The sequence below is a fragment of the Mixophyes fleayi genome, chromosome 6 (genome assembly GCF_038048845.1).
Source record: "Mixophyes fleayi isolate aMixFle1 chromosome 6, aMixFle1.hap1, whole genome shotgun sequence".
Lineage (NCBI taxonomy): Eukaryota > Metazoa > Chordata > Amphibia > Anura > Limnodynastidae > Mixophyes > Mixophyes fleayi.
The window spans coordinates 206,279,640-206,300,429 of NC_134407.1; the positions used below are offsets into that span (position 1 = coordinate 206,279,640).

The following is a 20,790-nucleotide window of genomic DNA, read 5'->3' on the forward strand; positions in this document are numbered from 1 at the left end:
GCCGTGAAGGGAGTAATGTAACTATTAATGTAACTATTACCGCCTTCACAGCACCGATGACTGCATCGCGGTTATCGGTGATGTCATCAGCTGCCGCCGGCTTCTTCAGGGATAGCCATGACTTCCACTCGGTTTACACAGAAGTCCTCCTGCACGCTGGTCGGGGAAGGAGCCCTTCGGTCTCTCCACATCGGGGTAAGTAGTGTCGAAATAATGAGCATCATTATTTCGTACCCAACCCGGCAGAGCGGCCTAATCATATAGAGCACTCATCAACCAGATATCACAGTTGACATCTGAACAACCGCGTTCAGGTAGTGATTGGGATCTGCAGCCTACACTAGACGATTTGCGTCCGGTTAGGTCTAAGATGACATGTCAAGATTGCAGTGTATACAGAGTGTGGTGTTCTCTGTCCGGCTTGCTGCTGAATAGAACAGAGGTCACCCGCTTTCATATGTTATCTGCAAGTGATTGTATGAGAAGGCAATGCCCCAAACACCTCTGAAGAGGAACGTGCATTCCTCTCATGAAGTGTACTGGGAAAAATATTGTTTTGTTGATTTTCTCAGATGTGCCGTGCCTCAATAAATACAATTTTTATGAATCACTCAAAACTGAAAGCTCTTGTAGTTGATGATCCCAAAATAAAACTTTAACAGTATGAACAATTTTTGAGATGTTTTTCAAAAATGTAAAAAAAAAATAATGACTTTTTGAGAAAATCAAAATTTTTATTGAAACATGCTGCTGTTATATATTATATGAAAGCCCATTAAAAGAGGTTTAAAATAAGACCTTGCCCAACTCTCTGGAACAATCAGGTGAGCTACAAATGCACTTTAACGGAAAAATAGTTTTTAATGTTTTTTTTAAAGTGCAATTTTAAAGGCATGTAACTTCAAAACCAGTGCACATATCTGCCTAAGATTTTGGGGGTGTTCTTTACACCCATGGCAGCATTTATTATACCAAATTTCATTAAAATCTGAAACAGACACTTTGAAACCCTGATGTGGAATGACTGTTACATAAGTTGCTTCTTTCATTTACATTCTTACATAAGAACACTTAGGGCAGTAAAGGTAACACATGGTGACCACTGGGGTTAGCTTCTTGTAGCACATTTGTCATGTGCTTGTGCCAGCATTTGCAGCTCTCTGTGGGCCCGATTAATTAAGGAACTAAAATCCCGATTGGTGCGGCATTTTGCGTAAAATCAATCTGCACATGCTCAGAAAAGGGCTATATGCCAGTGAGTGCAAATAGCAATCCCAACTTGATTTCAAGTGTGGAATGGAGGAGAGAAGGGGCTTTGGGCATTTCTCAGTTACGTGATTTTATGTGATACTGGAAACAATGGTTTCTAATATACCGGTAGATTTAGAACACTTATAAAATGCATTTATTAACACCAGTGGGTGTGATGCCTAAAGGTGATGTGTTCCGATTGGAGTTATGTCATGAATGTAGAGTAGGGATAACATGTTGCTAAACTGCCATCAAATCGCACAACAAATTTATAAGGAAAATGTTTACATACCGCCCAACTGACCTGATTTTGTCAGGACATCCCGAGTCACAGGCTGCAAAAGGGTGGGGCTTATCAAAAAGTGGGTGGAGTTTTACACCATTTGTGCATTTATGGGCGAAGTTTGGTTTGAAAATTATTTTGTTTTTCTAAATGTTGGGAGGTATGTGTATATTTACCAACCCCCAATAATATGAACACATGTGGGTGTATCTGTAAAAATGACAAATAAAAAAACAATTTTTTTTTTAAAGTGTTAAAATCGCATAATAGAAAATGTACAGTAAATTTATTTTTAAAAAATTGATTGCTGGGTGAATCGTTTTTTTTCTTTTTTACAATATCTTTATACCACTTTTACCCAAAACTTTTTTTTGACCCTCAACGCAGAAAATTTACAATAACTTTTGTTACTTGGAGTATGATCTTTAACCCTGGATTTTGTTAGATGAGAAAAATGATTTGTGGGCCACACGATGCAAAGTTAAGGCAACTTGGTCAAATGTACTGGTGCGCAGATATCCCCCCCCCCCCCCCTCCCAAATGCCCACATCACTCATCCCAAAATCTTTCCACATGTTTAACCCCCTTCCATCCGCTTAACATACACGTCAATATTGCATGCACATAACAGCCCCCCTTTCACCAGCATTGTGGTTTGTAGCAGGACATAGCTCCCAACTATCCTTGCCGTTAAGGGCAGGACGGTCACCCAATCTCTAGACTTCTTCACCAGAATCAGAACAGTCGTCAGATTGTCCTGCTCTTGCATTTCTCAGTACCTGCTGCTCCTCCTGTATTAAACTCAGTTGCTGCTTGTCTGGATCATTAAATGTTGGGACCCTGTTTGGAAAAATGGTACATGAAATATGGGAAGTCAAGCAACGAATGATCCCTCTAGACCTCCCTTCCCCAAGCCAGCGCTGACGTTAAATCAGTAGCATTAATAATTAGGCCTTTCTCCCCGTAACCAACCCATTGTAACATTAATAGCATTAACATTTAACAAAAAAACATATTTTGCCCAACCAACCCCAGCATTACATTAATAGCATTCATTAACTTCATTATTAGTTAATAAATAGACCTGTTTCTTACCTACATGCACTGCCATTTAAATTGAATATATTCACATTTAATAAATACATCTATTTCACCCCCAAATTGTCATGACATTAAATAATTAGTATTTACATTTAATAAATAGACCTACCCCGCCCCCCCATCCCAAAATACCCCAACATTAAATTAATGGCATTAACATTTAATAAATAATTTCCCCCCATACTGCACTAACTTTAAATAATTAGTATTCACATTTGATAAATAGCTCTCCCCCCTAAACTCGTTCCCACATACCATTACTAGCCCCAAACCATCACAGACTTTAATAAATAGTCCCATCACCCCACTTTACATGAATAGACCATTAAATACATTGAATGAATATTTCCCACCTCACCATTACATTGAATTACAGAAACAGACTTACTCAGGCTTGTTCTCCTCCCTCCTTCTTCTGCTCTGTCCTCTCTATGCTTCTTCCAGTCAATGTGCAGGTCATGTGGTGTGTGGCTCACATGCGATTGGACAGAGGAAGCGGGGTGGGCACATGCTGTAGATGAGATAGGAGAGGAAGGGATGTACAGATCCGTTCCTCTGCAGATCCTGCCGCACAAAGTATTGTGGCTGGTTCTGTGTTTGATGCTACTTTGCAGGAGGAAAATGTAAAAAAAATAAATAAAAAAAAAAATGTGGTGGGACAAGGAATGGTGGACCCCCATACTTCAACGTGGCCCCTTCATCCTTTGTGCCCTGTTCCCCTCTGATGACGTCCCTGCTGGTTTGTCAAGTTTTTAAGCAATGTCTCACAAATATATACGTTTTACTGTCTGTAAGGTACTTCGGTCAGCTCAGGTGCGGTCTGTAAGCCAGAAGTGGCGCTGGTATAATTTCATGCCTTAGTGAGATCACTTATTCCTTATGAATAGACAGGTTGCGTTCTCTAAAAGTGGACACACACAGACTTATCCTGCTGCTCAGTGTCAAGATCTGAGTGTCAAGATCAGTTGCCTAATGCTGAGCTAACAGATTTGACACAAATGCAATAAGTGCAAAACAGTAACCGATAATATTACACGGTCCAGATGATTTAAGACACATTAGGAGGATGTGCACAAATCATTGGATACATTGGACTGAAAACGATCCAATCAATTTTGATTGGATCTTTATCCGGCATGGCGATAGATATGGCAGCATGTGTGGCCTGACTGATGTCAACTTATGGTGGTCAACTTAGGCCGAGTTCTCATTTTAAAGCACATACTACTTCATCTCTTGTCTCTCTATATATTGCACGCCTGGAATTGTCACAGTGCATTGGTAATGTAAGCAGGAATGCCTGTATCCGGCTGTACACATAAGCCCAGGAGTCAGGTGCGTGAGCTGCATTTTACATTGACAACACCTGCTCTAATCTCCTCAGAAACGACCTGTCTTTGTGGGTGGCTGTGTTCCCCTCGTTAGCAGGTTAATGATTGGGTGTAGCCCTCTATGCATCACTGTGATCCTGAGTAGCATTTACTGCCATTAAACACTGCCCATTACAGTTTTCCACCTTTAGAAAAAGTAGCAAAATACCTGAATCATTCACAGCTGTGTCGTGCTCATTACCCCATTATCACAATTACATGACACTTTGCAAGCTCTGCAGTCAGGATGTTTACTAGGCTTCAGTGGAGGCCGGAGATGAATGAGATTTCTGCAGAGCTTGGTAAATCTGCAGCAGGGGTGAGCAAAGCCAGTCCATAGACCCGACTTGGTATGTTTATTACTAAAAGCTGCTTATTATGCCTTTAAAAATGAATCCTATAATGTGGATGGCATATAATGTGAGTAGGGCTGCACGGTGGCGAAGTGGTAGCACTTCTGCCTCACAGCGCTGGGGTCATGAGTTCAATTCCCGACCATGGCCTTATCTGTGTGGAGTTTGTATGTTCTCCCCGTGTTTGCATGGGTTTCCTCCGGGTGCTCCGGTTTCCTCCCACACTCCAAAAACATACTGATAGGTTAATTGGCTGCTTTCAAAAATTACCATTAATTTATATGAATGGTGCTTACTCCACCTTAACCTTAGAAAAACTGTTTTGGGTGGAGTTAAGTGAGTTGCTATGAAAAGAAAAGGAAATTGTAGTTACTTCTAAGTGAGTCCTAGGGTCCCAAATGGCGGTAACAGTTGCACTCCTCTCCTGTTATTACGCGTCCAGCTTATATTGCATGAATGGGAAATTCATGAGGGGCGGGCATAGACAGCCGCTAGGAATGATTCAAACAGCCTGACACCATCACAACCAGTGCTGCTTGACAGACCCTGGCGGCTCAGGCAAGCAGCGCATCCACAGTTTATTCAACTTCCCTTTTTATATTAAGGCTTTAAACTCCATCCAAAATCAAATGTAGATGCAGTTATCCCTATTTTCCAGAGACAGTCCCATGTCTTAAATATCTCTTCCTGGAATTGTGTCAATATTGCTCAACTGCACTCAGTTCTTCTTACATTTTGTTGTTTTGTTTTGTTCGGTTCCTGGCTCCCATAGCCCAGCAAACAGCATTCAAACCGAAGCTGGTTACCCATTGAGGAAGTGTCCGAACACTTTCCTGGTAAAGGGCCGTCACTGTGCAGTAGCTACAGGACATCACCGGGTCTACCTGTTACTGGCAGAGCTGCACAGTCGCTTGTGAGACTTGAAGCAGGTTTTGCATACAAGGTGTTAGTAATAGATCTTTGCTGATATGAAGCTAATAGTAAGTGATACATTAGTTATTATTAGCTCCGGTTTGCATTACAGTTATTGTGTCCTGAAGGTCTCCCCTAATTTAAAAAAAATAATAAATCTATTTATATTGTGCTTCTGCCACTGTGTCAGACCTAGAATTAAGTACATTGGTTTGGTTTCAGTTCCCTGGAGAATGTCTTACAGTGGGTACAGTAAATAGTACACTTCTCATTACGTTCACCGTCCTCGGCAAATTAAATTCTCACAATATTTTAAAGAAGGGGTTCGTTCCATTTTGTTATAAAAATAAGTCAGCGCAGTGAAACAGGTAAAGATGCAAGTTGTAGATTGTTAATTGTGTCCTATCTTCTCTCCAGAGGTTTAGGTGGAGAACTGATGAGACCTGCAGGTAAGCCTCCTGTGTAATACCATGTAACTACACACTATCTACAGCCTATAGAACCTGACATTGCATGTTCAGAGCAGGAGACATGATTGACTTAAAGCCCCAGATCCCCCTAGTTCCAAATCTCATTAATGAGCTAGGACTGGGATAAACATTTCAAGATTTGTAGTAGCCCACTGTACAAATCTGGATTACTGTCCTTTTCCATAGTCGTCTTAAAGGGATTTAGCAGGAAGGATTGTCTCCTAAACCTTCTACAGCCAGAGGGTCCTCATATTCCTGTGGAAGTATTTCTTGCCCTTCAAGACATGGAGGTATATTTACTAAACTGCGGGTTTGAAAAAGTGGAGATGTTGCCTTTAGCAACCAATCAGACATGGGTGAACTCTTCCTGCTCCTGCCTACAGGCAGCGGGCTGACCTCCAACAGAAACACTACCCTCGAGATCGAGCAGACAACGCTTGGTTCAAGCCAGATGTTGGAGGGTTTGTGTTAACACCAGGAAAAGTGCAGTCCCCTTTTCTGCACTCCACATAGCACTGTCCTTGTACTGATACTGCATTCGTTTTTACATCGGTTATGTAAATGTACTACAGGATGTGTTATGTAGTATGTTTTTTTCTCTGCAGTTTGCGGTTTAATAGAAAAACTTTCCCTCTCCAAAATCCCACACCCCGGAGATGTTGCTGTAGGTAAGTTATTTATCCAATTGTAGGGTATAAGCATTGAAACCAATCGGGTTGGTCAGATTTGTTGTTTTGAAAAATTGGACCGACATTGCAGTGTGTCATTCAAGGTGAGACGTCCATGTATTCAGTATAGTGGTCACCAAGTGTCTATAGACTCCATATCATGATTACAAGACCCTCTTACTGTCGCTTGGTTTTACTAGGTCATGTGTTCTCAATGCCAGACCTCTGGGCAGCTGGCTAGAACTCTCCCAGAAACACCTGAGGATAGTATGTTAGCTACTGAAAGACCACTTTGTGTATACTCTGCCAGCAACTTGAATTGTTCTGTCAAGTGATAATATACATAATACCCTAATGCAAAACACCCGTTGCTGAGAGAGAGATAGCTTTCACAATTTAGTGAGGGAGGGAGGGGGAAGGGGGTCACATGGTGCTCCCCAACCAGTCATCTAACGTTGAAACCCAAAGTTTGATGTACACTCACACACAGGCGCTGAAAAACATATCAAAGATTATGATTAAGGCATTATTTGGGTATTTGACCATAATCAGAGATTATTGTTTCTGTGTGTAAATGTGATTTATATACTGTCCTGGCCAAAGCCACTAATTTGTGTTTAATTCTGGCAACTATTAACACACTCAAATATACTAGCGTTGTGTGTCTGCAAAGTATACGATCCCAACACGTTGTTTACAGTAGTATTTTGGTTAATATTTGTCCATTATTTAATCTCTTTACGTTGTATTATTATGAATGACAATTCCGTCTTTCTATCTTACAGCTAATTGGCAGCAGCTCATCAATGACAGTTTGAGAAGTCTTCACCTCTTCTCTAGTTCTGCCAGACCGAAAATAAAGGTACGAGTGCTGTATGCAGATAGCGTGTTATGTTTGCAGCTTTCGTTTTACGTGTTGTTGTGTTACAAGTAGTACAGTGGAGTGAGCAAACATTTGTTATAATTATCTCCCCATGTACTGTGTATACATATATTTTGAAGAGACATATTTTAAACAAGTTAACCCATGCATGATACTCATGCATTCTAGTCAAATCAAGCTACTTAAGGTGTTAAAAAGGTTCTTGTCATGCATTTGGGCCTAGCCCAGGCCTCCTCAGGGGAAGAGCGTTACTTCCCGACGTAAGCTCCCTTTTTAACGTGGTTTTGTCCACATGTCACCACCTCATCATTTTTCTCCATCACCTCATCCTTCATCTTTATCGCCACATCTATCCAGATGTCTATCCAGACACAGGGATCTCTCTCAGCGGTCCTGAGTATCACACTCCTCTTGCTCTGTCACCCCTGGCAACCACCAACCACTCCCCACTGTCACCCCCGGCAACCACCAACCACTCCCAACTGTCACCCCCGGCAACCACCAACCACTCCCAACTGTCACCCCCGGCAACCACCAACCACTCCCAACTGTCACCCCCGGCAACCACTCCCAACTGTCACCCCCGGCAACCACCAACCACTCCCAACTGTCACCCCCGGCAACCACCAACCACTCCCAACTGTCACCCCCAGCAACCACCAACCAATCCCAACTGTCACTTCTCCTTCAAGAAATATATATATATTTTTTTAAAATCTTTATAAACACTTTTAACAATTAACAAATTAAAAACATCTTAGTATACCAAATTTCAGCCCTCTCTGAGTTTTTTTCCCCACACACACTAAGAATTTAGTAGGTCAGTATATAACTCCACCCAGCAGGTGGCGCTGCAGCTTGGTTTTTTTTTCCCACACAGACTAACACACGCCACTAGGCTTATATATATTAGATATGTAATGGTAAAACGGAGGCGGCCAAATGGTTATTGTGTTTTCTGTGTAATGATTCCACTAATACTAATATTTGTGTACCAGATTAGCTTTTCTGGGTGGATGACATTTAAGATTCTTCCTGGTACTAGATGTGAAAACCATCATGTTCAATTCATCATTATGCAGTAAGAGTAGGAAATAATAGTGTAATATTGCTAAAAACATTCTATTATCAAAGAAAGTTTGAAGACATGTAAATAAAATAATAGAAGAAACCAACATATCTTTGGTGTCGCCGGTGGGATCTTCTTTACCATTTGAACATCCAGAACAGGAAGCTTCTTTCTGTTATCTTATGCCTAATTCTTCCAGCAATGTTGTCAGACAAGGCCAAGCCTAATTTGGAATTATTTCACAGAATTATTACACACACTAAGTAGCAATGACTGAAAACTTACAGTTTGCACTTCACAATTGTCATCCGGTGCAGCTTTAGCTCCAGAACGATCAACATGTACATCATTATCATCGCCCTCATCGCTATCCACACAACATTAGTAGTTCATTTAACATTTTTGGAAGTGCCATGTGGTTCATCAGGTCTTGCGTGTTTTTCAATCATCATCTGACCACCTGAAATTAAGTGTTCATCCTCGTTATACTTCTGATGAGGACCATCCCATTGTCTTGTAATGCTTATACTCAAATTGCTGCGAATAGTTACTGGAACCTAATTGTACTCCATTTTCAGCACTGATGGGACCTGACATATTGTTCCCACTAGTCCGCAAAGGTGCGGCTAAATAGAGAAAGCTTAATTTGATTAAGTTGATCATACAAATTCACACGTTTCTTCATCATCTGAACTGCCAACATGATCTAACTAGACCATCATTTTTATGTTTTGACGACATGATTCCAAAAACCACCACTTTAACCTAAGAGACACTTGTGACATTCTCTTGGGGGTGCTTTTCTTTTCTTCATGCAATTCGGCATTCTCTATGAAGTAACTGTCAGTCAGTGCGCTAAACCTGATATTATGGCTTGCCAGTACAGAAAAGCTTTAATGTAGGGGGTATGGACTGACTGACTAGGGATGGTCACAAGGGCAGAATTTGTTTTACACCAATCGGTGCGTTGTTAAATTGTCACCAGTTGAGACACCAATCAATATATTTCATTAGTATTTATACACCTATATGGGTAAAGACCAGTGCAAAGCAAGTGACTCTTCACAGTGAAATAAATAACAAAGTTTAATACAGTGTCAACATCTTAAGTCCTTTAATGATGCGTAGGTAATTTTGACCTATATATCAGTGAATATTACAAGGTGATTTTTCATATTGAATCACCCAACTTGCAGTTTAGTTTTCAGTGTCCTTTCTATGTTGCGCTTTGGTTTCTCATCACCATTATTCACAGTCTTTTTCCGGATAGAAGTCACAAGTTTGTTCATGAGCAGCACAAGACTTGACCAGTTATAAAAAATAGAGATCCTCCATTACTGTCACGGTAGCGGGAAATCTATAGGTACAAATCTGTTTTCACCCCCTGAACCTATCTTCCCAGTTAATAAGCTCCCCCATCATTTGTGTCATTACTCGCTTCACTCCACAATAGAACGAGCGACTGAATTGGTGACAGAAAACTCCTCAAGATATCAGAATCATTTGATAATGACTTGTTTCTCTTCCTCTACCCTGTCCTTTACTGTCTGCTTGTCCCCAACACCCCATCCCATTTTATGAAGAAGAGAGGGAGGCGCTGTAATAAGGATATTGGCCTACCAGAGGACCAGGAGCACACCTGAACTTAAATATAGGCTTAGACAAGGAAATCTGGAAATTCCGCAGGGCTGTGAAATTAGTTCCTTTGAAAAAAAAAAATGTTGATGTCCGTTAGCAATTTACTTTAAAATTCTACTTAGCATTATTGGAGCATTTTCAGATTTCCTTCAGTAAGTCAACCTGACAAATCAGCGTTGGATGTTTTATATAGTAAATAAAAAGTTTTTATACATTATAGAGTGAGCTTGAGCTGACGTAAGTGACACTTCATTGAAATGTATGGGATTAATACAGAAAGTGGGCAGAGTAGACGAAGATGTATAAGGCTCCTTGTCAGCCGACAGTCCCTGTGTGTCTGTAATGTGACGTATTAATCCCATTCCTTTGCTTTTGTCTGTAGGAAGCTGCTGTATCAGCCCTGTCTGCATTGTGTAATGAGTTTTACCAGGGCCCAGCCGGAGAGGTTGATCCGGTCATGCAAGGTAGGTGAATCATACCTGGGTCTCTTCTCTACAGGACCACATTAATAGCAGCAGCCAGCACTGAGACGTGCTAAGGTGATTAACTTCTGGATACTTAGACCCAGCCCTGCAGTCACACCTAGAGTTCTATCCTAGGAACAACAGAATACGTGTATGGGGCGACTGCTTACCTTCATATTTAAAAATTTATATAACCTGAATGAGGAAAAGAGCCTGCAGGGGATGAAAGAACAGGGATTGTACTGCACCAAACCCTGCAGTAATTTGTAGGTGTTTCTATTGTCTATTTCATCACCACTTAGTCAAATTTCTAGTCTCGCCACAAGAATGAGGGTGTCGGCAATGTGCGCAAATGCCGGAGAGCATCAGATGCATTGACAATCATTGAGGATGTCTGAAAGCCAAGATTTGTTGTGTGCACACAGTGGAGGCAGCCATTTTTGTGGGCTTGCGTAATATTCACTAGAACGCAGCCTATGAGTTCGCTTCACACTAGTGACATGTGGCAGTCTGTGTCTCATGCCTCGGCGATCACTTGATCCTGGTGAATTTATTGGCCTGAATAATATCTTAGACCACACAATGGCTGCCATGACAGCATTTAATCAGACGTTGTAATAGAAAAATGAAACAGAGGATGTGTTTGGTTGCCATGGACAACATCTCCTATTCTACGCAGCTACCTGTGGAACAGTTTTCATAAATGTCCCCATGTTTTGTAGCTCTCTTGTTGCTGAATATTACAAAGGTGACTCCATATCTGAGAGATGTCAAGTTCAAAAGTTAATAGTTAACGACGAGTGACTAGACCCCTGCGATGGAGTCTGTGGCTTGTGTTTAGTTTTACAGCAGCTCGTTGAACTGTATTTAGACTCCTACTCAGTTTAGTTTAGGTACACACTGAAGAATTTTCTGACCGACATGTTCTCTCAAACAATTGTACCTACAACTGAAGGTCCGATCAGTCTGGCGATTCATCCATACACACGTATACGATTTACCTTCAGATCTGTGCCCTTCATCTGGTCCTCTAGTCCGGAGAATGACAGCACAATATTCATTCATTCATTCATTCTTGTCACACTGTTTAAAACCGCCTTGTTATAGCTATCTACATGTCCTAATGAAGTTCGTTAGGTTCTGTGACTCTGAAACGAACAAATGAATTATTCCATCTACAGCACTCTCTACATTTATTCACTGGGACATTCATTACTAGCATGGGCTGAAAAGAGCCCGACTCTGTAAACTCTATGGGGATCATGAGTGTATACACACTACATGATCAGTCGGTGATTGGTCGGAAAATATTACACAGTACGACCAACAAAATAATCTGACAATCAACACTTTGGAATGACTTTCGAACATCGTGTCACTATACACACTAACCAGATATCCGACCGAACAATCAGTGTGTTGACTGATTTGCCCGATTATTGAAGGAAAATGCTCCAGTGTGTACCCAGCCTTAGAAAAGTACGTTTCTCCTTTTTCCAATAACTTGTACTTAGTACATTACATGGCCAAAGGTTTGTGCATACCTGACTATCATCATCATCATTTATTTAAATAGCGCCACTAATTCCGCAGCGCTGTACAGAGAACTTACTCACATCAGTTCCTGCCCCATTGGAGCTTATAGTCTAAATTCCCTAATATACACACACACTCGCACACAGACAGAGGGAGACTAGGATCAATTTTTGATAGCAGCCAATTAACCTACCAGTATGTTTTTGGAGTGTGGGAGGAAACCAGAGCACCTGGAGGAAACCCACGCAAACACGGGGAGAACATACAAACTCCACACAGATAAGGCCATGGTTGGGAATCGAACTCATGTCCCCAGTGCTGTGAGGCAGAAGTGCTAACCACTGAGCCACTATCATATCCATTCTCCTTGTCCTCTTTATAAGGTTTCTAGTTGTGTCTTCTAATGTATTTGCTTTCTCTGTTGTCTCTTCTTGTATGGATTTGTACTGATTCTATGGTTTCTCCCCTTATCTGTGTATTGTTCTGTTTATATTTTGTTGACTCTGCGGCCTAGCGTATTCTGTGATGTCATATAAATACAATAAGATGGTAATGATCCATTCATTCACAAGAGCATTAGTGGGGTCGGGCAATGATGATGACACATTCCAGTTCATCCCAAAGGTGTTCAATGAGTTTGAGGTCAGGGCTCTGTGCGGGCCAGTCAAGTTCTTCCACACCAAGCTTGGGAAACCATTTTTTGATGAACCTCGCTTTCTGCATGGAGGCATTGCCTTGCTGAAACAGGAAAGGGCCTTCTCCAGACTGTTTCCACAAATCTCTAGATCTGTCATTGTATGCTGTAGGATTAAGATTCTCCTTCACTGGAGCTAAGGGACCCAGACCAAGTCATGAGCAACAGCTCCAGACCATTATTCCTCCTCCTCCTCAATCAATCAATCAAGCTTTGTACTTGGCAGTGAACATTCAGGTATGCACTCTCCTGGCATCCTCCAAACTCCGCTTTATCCGTCCAGCTGCCACATGGTGATGCACGAGTCCAATAGTGGTGTGCCTTACATCCCTCCTGTCACTGTGTGGCATTTCACGTGGTGGTCTGAAGCTTGTGTTCGGCTACTAAGCTTTAATCCATGAAGCTCCCAACAAACAGTTCATGTACTGACATTGTTTCCAGAACTTGGCAGTGAGTTGCTACCAAGGATGGGCAATTTGTATGCGCCAAGCGCTTCAGCACTTGACAGTCCCGTTTTCTGTGGGCTTCAGTGGGCTACAGATTGCAGCTGAGCTGCTGGTGCTCCTAGACGTTTCCACGTCAAAATAACAGCACAGTTGACCCGCGCAGCTCTAGTAGGACAGAAATCTGACAAACTGACTTATTGGATAGGTGGCATCCTATGACAAGTCACTACGACCCATTCTACTGCTAATGTTTGGCTGTGTATGCTTGGTTATATGCACCTGTTAGTGTTTGGTCATTTCAGCCATACCCACTGCTAATTCGATGCAGTGGCGGATCCAGGGGGGAAGGGGCGATTGGGGCAATCGATCCCCCTAGCAGAGACTTGCTGCCGACGGCTGCACACTATGTGCAGGTCCGTTCGGCAGTGACAGGCAGGGACAGTGTGCTGCCCGGCTGCTCTGATTGTGTTTTAAACACAATCAGAGTGTGTAGCCGCCGGCAGCCTTAGGTGTCAGAAGGGTGCGGGGCCTAAATCGCGTTCCCCCCCCCCCCCCCTCCCAAACCGCCCGGGGTACAACAGTTTTCTAGATCCGCCCCTGATTCGATGGGGTGTCCACGTACTTTTGACCATGTAGTGTATTTCTAAGTAACTAATGTAAAAATAAACATCATATTTGGATTCCAGTATGTGAAATCAACCTGGAAGTGATTGTAACGTCTTTGGGGAAGGGAAATCCCCTTTATTGTACCATGATTCCAGTTATATTCTCTAAGAGTTGACAAATCGTGTAACATTCCTATGACTGTGTATTTCTTAGTGTGGAAATTGTACTGTGGACAAGTAGTTTGAAACTGTGATTTATTTATTCCTGTTTATTGTGCCATCATATTACTCAGTGCTTTCCAGAGAATATTTAATCATTCATCTCCTCGCTCTTTGCCCCCATGGTAGCCACATGGGCTGCTATGTCAGTAGTTACACCCCTAAGAGGACCACACTTACCCTGAGGGCTCAGGGTAAGTGTCTTTAAAAAGATGAGTTCCACCAGCCTCTTAAAAGTTGAAAAGCTGGGGACAGCGTCATAGAGCAAGGGAGAGAAAGAGGCGATTCAGAGAAGCCCTGTAGATGTGCTCCTAAGGAGGTAGAGATATTATTATTAATTATTACCATTTATTTATATAGCGCCACCAATTCCGCAGCGTTGTACAGAGAACTCGTTCACATCAGTCCCTGCTCCATTGGAGCTTACAGTCTAAATTCCCTAACACACAGAGACACCCCCTAGCCACTTAGCCACCGTGCTGCCACGGAGATATAGCGAGTTGCAGGCTTTGGGACAAGCCTCTGCAAGTATGCTTTTGGAAAGTACTTAAATAGGAATTTTCTCATGTACAATGGGTTCAACTGTGGATATATGGATAAGGGATAACACTCTGAAATCCTTAGGGGTAGTGGTAGCCAATGCTAGGATTATCAGCAGAGGTGGTGCTGCTGGTGAGGTGAATAAGTCTGCCAGTTACACTTACTATGGGGATATTTGTGGGGAGCAAGTTAGAATAGTAAGCATACCGAGATACGATTGTATGATTAAGACCATTGGAAAGGGCCATATTTTAGAGATGTTTCATAAGTGAAAGCATCATGATTTGGTCAATGATTGGAGGAGACTTTGGAAGGAGAGGTGAAGGTTCAGGATGAGCCTCAGTACAAGAGCATGGGAGTAGGTATGTTTCCGTTGTTGAGAGTTCTAAAAATTCATTGCATGAGAATGGAGAAATAATGCCAGCTCTGTTTTTGATAAATTTAGTTTGAGATGCGGATGGAACATCTAAGCTGAAATGGCAGAAAAGAATTCAGTAATATGAGATGTTCATGGCTTAGTGGCTAGCACTTCTCCCTTACAGCACTGGGGTCATGAGTTCAATTCCCGACCATGGCCTTATCAGTGCGGAGTTTGTATGTTCTCCCCGTGTTTGCGTGGGTTTCCTCCGGGTGCTCTGGTTTCCTCCCACACTCTCAAAACATACTGGTAGGTTAATTGGCTGCTAACAAATTGACCCTAGTCTCTCTCTCTGTCTGTCTGTGGGTGTGTTAGGGAATTTAGACTGTAAGCCCCAATGGGGCAGGGACTGATGTGAGTGAGTTCTCTGTACAGCGCTGCGGAATTAGTGGCGCTATATAAATAAATGATGATGATGAAGTGAGCTGTGGAGTAGAGATGGGTTTCAGTATGGTCAGCATAGTAGTCTGGTAGTAGAAGGCACATTTATCACCATGTATAGATGCCTGGAGTTTACTCTGTGGACATTAGAAAGAGGTTTAGCTCTGGGGCATATATTTTTTTAAAAAATCTATTTTCTTTCATTTGTCTTTTCCTAAAACTGGCCAGCAGATGGCAGTATTGTAGTAGAGATACTGTTTTACTATAGCCTAAAAGGCTGATTTCCTTAAAGGACCACCATCACCTAAATGAAGTAAAACATATATTTTAGTGTTTAATACAGAGCAATGGGTTTTCATAACGGCAACAATAATTAAAGTATGTGTATAATCAGTGTTTATAGATAGTCGTTGTGGAGCCCAGTGTTGAAAAGTGTCTTTGCCTCTTCATCCCCCCAAAAATATAAACAAATTAAAAGGACTTATTCTGCTACCTCCCCACCAATAATTTGTATTCTGAAAATATGTCCCCACTTAGTCAATCAATTTGTGTAGAAAATCAGAGCTTGATTTACCAATAGGCTGACTAGGCTGCAGCCTAGGACACAAGGCTTTTTTGGGGGGGCAGGGGGGAGTTTAAAACTGTGACAGGGAGAGGTATAGACTAAATTAATTTTGAAATAATTGTTCTCCTAAGTAAAAAGAAAAATGTAGTCAGATTTTATTCCCGTGGTACTGCCTGAAGACAATGGCCCTCAGGCACATATCTGCTGATTTTGAGCAAAATCACTCTGTCATGCCCAGAACCACAGATACGACCGTGAATACAGGGCTTCTCCTTGCAGCAGTGCACGCAAAGGGCACTTACTACAGTGCCCGTGTTAGTCGACTTGGGTAGCGAATGGGCATACTGCTATAGTGACAGTACAGTAGGGGCGTACCAAAATCGAGCGCACGCAGCCACGGCCGTATCCAGCATGGGGTTCCCCCCTATTTCACAAAAACCAGCACTAGGTTAAGATTTTAAAAAAAAATGTTAATGATATTAACCCTTGTTAATGATATTAACAAGGGTCAATATCAACATTTTTTTTAATCTCTTTTTTTTTTCTCACACGTTATAGAGCCATCGGCCCACACATAGGCTGAACGGGGGTAGAGGCGCCATAGCAGGGGAACTCGCAACAGGGGGTCCCCCTGCCATAATGACATGCGGGCCTGGATTCCCTAGGTAATGTGACGAGCAGCAGGTCTTGGGACCACCTGAAAAATGTGCAGGTCCACCCTCTAGGGACACCCAGCCCAGTGCTGGGCTCTTCCTGCACCGCTGGGCAGTGGGTATGGGGATAATAAAGTGTGTAAAAATAGGGAAAACACTATTGGTTTTTGTGGCATTGCAAGCACCAGCATACCCAATGCTGGTACTTGAAGAACCACAAGTGCCAGCATGCCCTGATACCCAGGGCCTGCTGAGCCATGCAGTTCCACACAATAAAATTGTAATAAAACACTCTCCTTTTTAACACCACATTAGTATATTAAAAAACAAACAAACAAACAAACCCTAAACTAAAATGTAAATAAATCTGACACCTTGTTAATACATAAATGTATTAAAAATAATAAATCCCCACATACTTATCATCTGTTGTCTTTATCTGTAAGGAATCCAAGCTTTTAATCCATAATGCTCGAGACCTTAAAAAAAACCCCATAATATTCCCAGGTCCAGTACTTGTCAAAAAGAAATCACAATCGCAAGTCCAGTAGTTGTCCTTTAAAAAAAAAAAAAAAGCACCAAAAAATATTCCACTGCTAGCTGAAATAAAATCTTGCGTCGTGAAGCCCAAGTAATCCACAGAATCCCGCTTGGCAAAGTCTTAAACAGTACAATGCTTACTATGATCCTCTATGGAAGATCAACCCGCGCAGAATCAACTAATAACAGATGCAAGGTCTATTTATTTGCTAGGGGGTGACAGCGGAAGAGGAAGAATGGGGATATAGTGTGTGTCCAACTTGTAGGGGTATATTCAAATAGTTTCCGGAATTGCGGCTACTCGTGGTCGTTTCCTTCCCGATACCGCTGCACCGCAGATTTCCCCATAGGGTTCCGAAGGGAAATCTGCGATGTGGTGGTACCGTAATTGCACTTTGTGTGTGGCCACACGATGCCTCAATCCTGGTAGCTAATTGAATATGCCATCTAGAGGCTGCCGACCTACGCTGAATTACACTGGGAGTCTGGGTAGTGAATAAACGGGGATCCCAAAGCCACAGTATTACCACCACTTTGGTCCCTACATAATGGACAAAGGGTCCATAGAACTAATCATACCCACGTTTCTTGCATTAATAACTCTTTATAAATCAGAATACACACATCTCCTGTCCCCCATTCATAACAAATCTTTCTAAAAATGCATTTGGTCTTCTGTTCTTGACCCAGCGTAGTCCAGCACCGCCACGGTGAGGGGAGGAGAGCTGGGTACTACAGGACACTTCGACAACCAGTGGTACTTCTACTATGGTGGAAATACAAGTCTCAGCATGCTTGAAAGACCAATGCATAGTTGTGTTACAATCCCTAACAACCAGTCAGAACGCAGCATGGATAAGTCTAGTGTTTGGTGCACTAATGAAAACTAACATCTGATTGGTTGCTGTGGTATACTGTCCAACTGTCAATCAATATCAAGCTATAGTATCATTATGTCAGACTGGATCCATACCCCCTAGTCCACCTCATGATGTATAGATCTGCATGGGAAAAGTCCTCCATCACTCAATAATAATAATAATATCACCCAGTCTGTGTGTTAGTGACATATGTAATTTTCAGATTGTCTTATTTCTTGTTTTGCATTTAGATGAGATATTACAATATTACATTGCGCAGCTTCAGAGTGCTGAAGAGATGACTCGCTGCGGCTTTTCCCTGGCCTTGGGGGCCCTGCCACGGTTCATGCTGCAGAGCAAGCTTCAACAGGTATGAGGTGTACAGCGCTGTGCCAGGACCCACAGTATGCACACACTGCCCGGTGACATCACATTCCTGATCTCCCAGTATAGAAACTCTGAGTATGCACTAAGTGCGAGTATGCAAATGTCTGACTGCTAGTGGTCACATGACACACACGTTTCCTGCTACTGCACCAGATATAGAGTCATTATTCATAGATCCTGAGACGTCACTCTTATCCTGTCATCATACCCAGACTAAGTGACTCTCCTGCATGAGACCAGTAAAGGTAGATAACCTGTGTCTCTCCGGCTGTCGTTGAACTACAGATACCAGCAATGAAGTTGGATGGGACTTGGAATTCCACCACAGCCGGACAGACAAAGGTTGCCCAATCCTATGCGTGTGCTTATTGTATATAAGGGAAACAGAGAATATGTGTATACTGGTCAGTTGCTGGCATAGACGCCATGTACATGGAGAGATTTTTCAGACATTTACACATTTTCAAAAATTAAACAAAACAGATAAGTCTTAGATTAGAAAATCTTCGTTTTGTTTTTTTTTTTAAATCAAATAAAATTAAAATGCAGGCCATTAAGTTAATCAAAATCAACTTAGAAAGAAATGAGGGCAATCAATTTATTTAAACATAATGATGATTGTACAGCAATTGCTAATATAGATAGCTAACCTGGATGTAGAGTTTCATCTATTCTTTATTGTATGAGTGTCTGAACTATGTTATTGATCTGAGGTTACTGTGTTAGTGATGTAGTCTATTAAAGCTGTACCACCACCTCCTAGCTGGGACTGTTCCATCCCGCTGATATTCCCTGGGCTCTGCCAGATTTGTAATGCACTACCATGAGACATTCTGAGAGAACCAATCACAAGCCACAATCTTATGGCTATAGCTTGTGATTGGGTGGAATGACCTGGAGACCAATCTGGTTTTCACCTGGGGCTGTGGGAGGAATGGAGGAGGCTCAGGAAGGAATGTCTGCCCCCAGGTTCTGGCTGGGGGGGGGGGGGGGTTCTAGTGCAGTTTTAAAGAGGTAGTTTGCACGGGGATAATTATATAAATGTCAAATAATTACATTTAAAGACACTAAAACGTTCCCATATGATTTATCTAATGATGTTCTATAGAAATAGGTTTATATAACAAGGAGTTCATAATGGCTTTACCAGAACTTCCTGTGCACATTCATGTTGCTGCAGTGCGGAGTCTCGCTATCCTTCATGCGGCTCCAGCGTCCAGATCACTGGTCGCCCAGGTCAGTGAGACCACACGAGCACTAGGAACTCATTGGGAAGGGTAAATAGTGGGATCACTTCTGCTGCATAGGACTTGTTTAACCAGTTTCATTTAGAATTCACGTTCTGACTACTAAAAACATTTAAGTTGCTATCTGTAGCCTGGGAGACAGCGTTTGAGCACAAGGAGACTAGAAGATGAGAAGGAGTAGGGACAGATAGGATTGTACAGGAGAGTGAACTGTATGACCCCCCTCTTGTTTTCGTGTTTGAGGTCCTGGAAGGCCTGAGGAAGATCACCTGCATTTCTCGGAAAGATGTCGGCTTTGCTGAAGCCAGAAGAGACGCCCTGAAGGCCATATCCCAGTATGTCATTGATGCTGACAAGCTGATGATTTGTCTAGTAATATATGTTGTATGCCCTGTTGTCACACACACACACACACACACACACATGCGCGCGCGCTGTACGGTTCATGTTGTCTGAATCCAACTAACCTACTAGTATGTCTGAGTGTGGGAGGAAACCAGAGCACCCGGAGCAAAGCCACGCAAACACGGGGAGAACATACAAAGTCCACACGGATAGGTCCTTGGTCAGTATAGAAACATGACCCCAGCGCTATGAGGCAGCAGTGCTAACCACTGTGCTGCTGGCTGTTATTAGTGACTGTTGTCTGCTACATGCCGTGTTTACATACATGAAATCATCTATGCCTTGCAAAATGCAGAATTGGGACATACATATGCCCTGCACTATATACCTATCCTGACCTGCCCAGCCACCCCTGAAATTATGCAAAACCATGTTCACATCCTTTCCATGTCTGCAAATCCTCACAATTGGGGAATTTCTGCTAATCCTTGTTTCCCTCATTCCTTCCTTACATACAGTCACATCTTTCTCATGTGTGGGTCAGCTCTCTACAACTATACTGCTGTTATTACCTTGTACCCACCATTCACAAACCAGCGCTCAGAACCTGGTAGATTTATTGATGTGTAGAATTCTGTGTACAATAGTCCAATATGCTGGTGTCATTGCCCCATCCATAGAAGCACAGTATATCCTTAACTATTACCGAACCACATTTCTCACTACTAAACTGTGTTTACCATGTAGACACATAAATTATACAGAGTTTTATAAAACCGTTTCTAGAATTACTTCTGCATAGTTTTTGTTATTGAAAAGCCCATTTATATACACGAATAATTGAATGAACAGTGCGTAGATGTAATGCTGCCTGCAGTTTCATGTTAAAGGG

General features: G+C 42.2%; 1 protein-coding gene across 1 annotated transcript in view; it reads left to right on the forward strand.

Annotated features, from left to right (window-relative positions):
- TBCD (tubulin folding cofactor D) overlaps positions 1 to 20,790 on the forward strand; it is a 187,095-nt gene that overhangs the window by 122,445 nt on the left and 43,860 nt on the right. The window contains exons 24-29 of the mRNA XM_075178183.1: positions 5,688 to 5,719; positions 6,346 to 6,408; positions 7,194 to 7,270; positions 10,381 to 10,462; positions 18,171 to 18,289; positions 19,797 to 19,888. Of these exons, the coding sequence (XP_075034284.1) occupies positions 5,688 to 5,719; positions 6,346 to 6,408; positions 7,194 to 7,270; positions 10,381 to 10,462; positions 18,171 to 18,289; positions 19,797 to 19,888 (465 nt within the window). The remainder of the gene's footprint in view (positions 1 to 5,687; positions 5,720 to 6,345; positions 6,409 to 7,193; positions 7,271 to 10,380; positions 10,463 to 18,170; positions 18,290 to 19,796; positions 19,889 to 20,790) is intronic.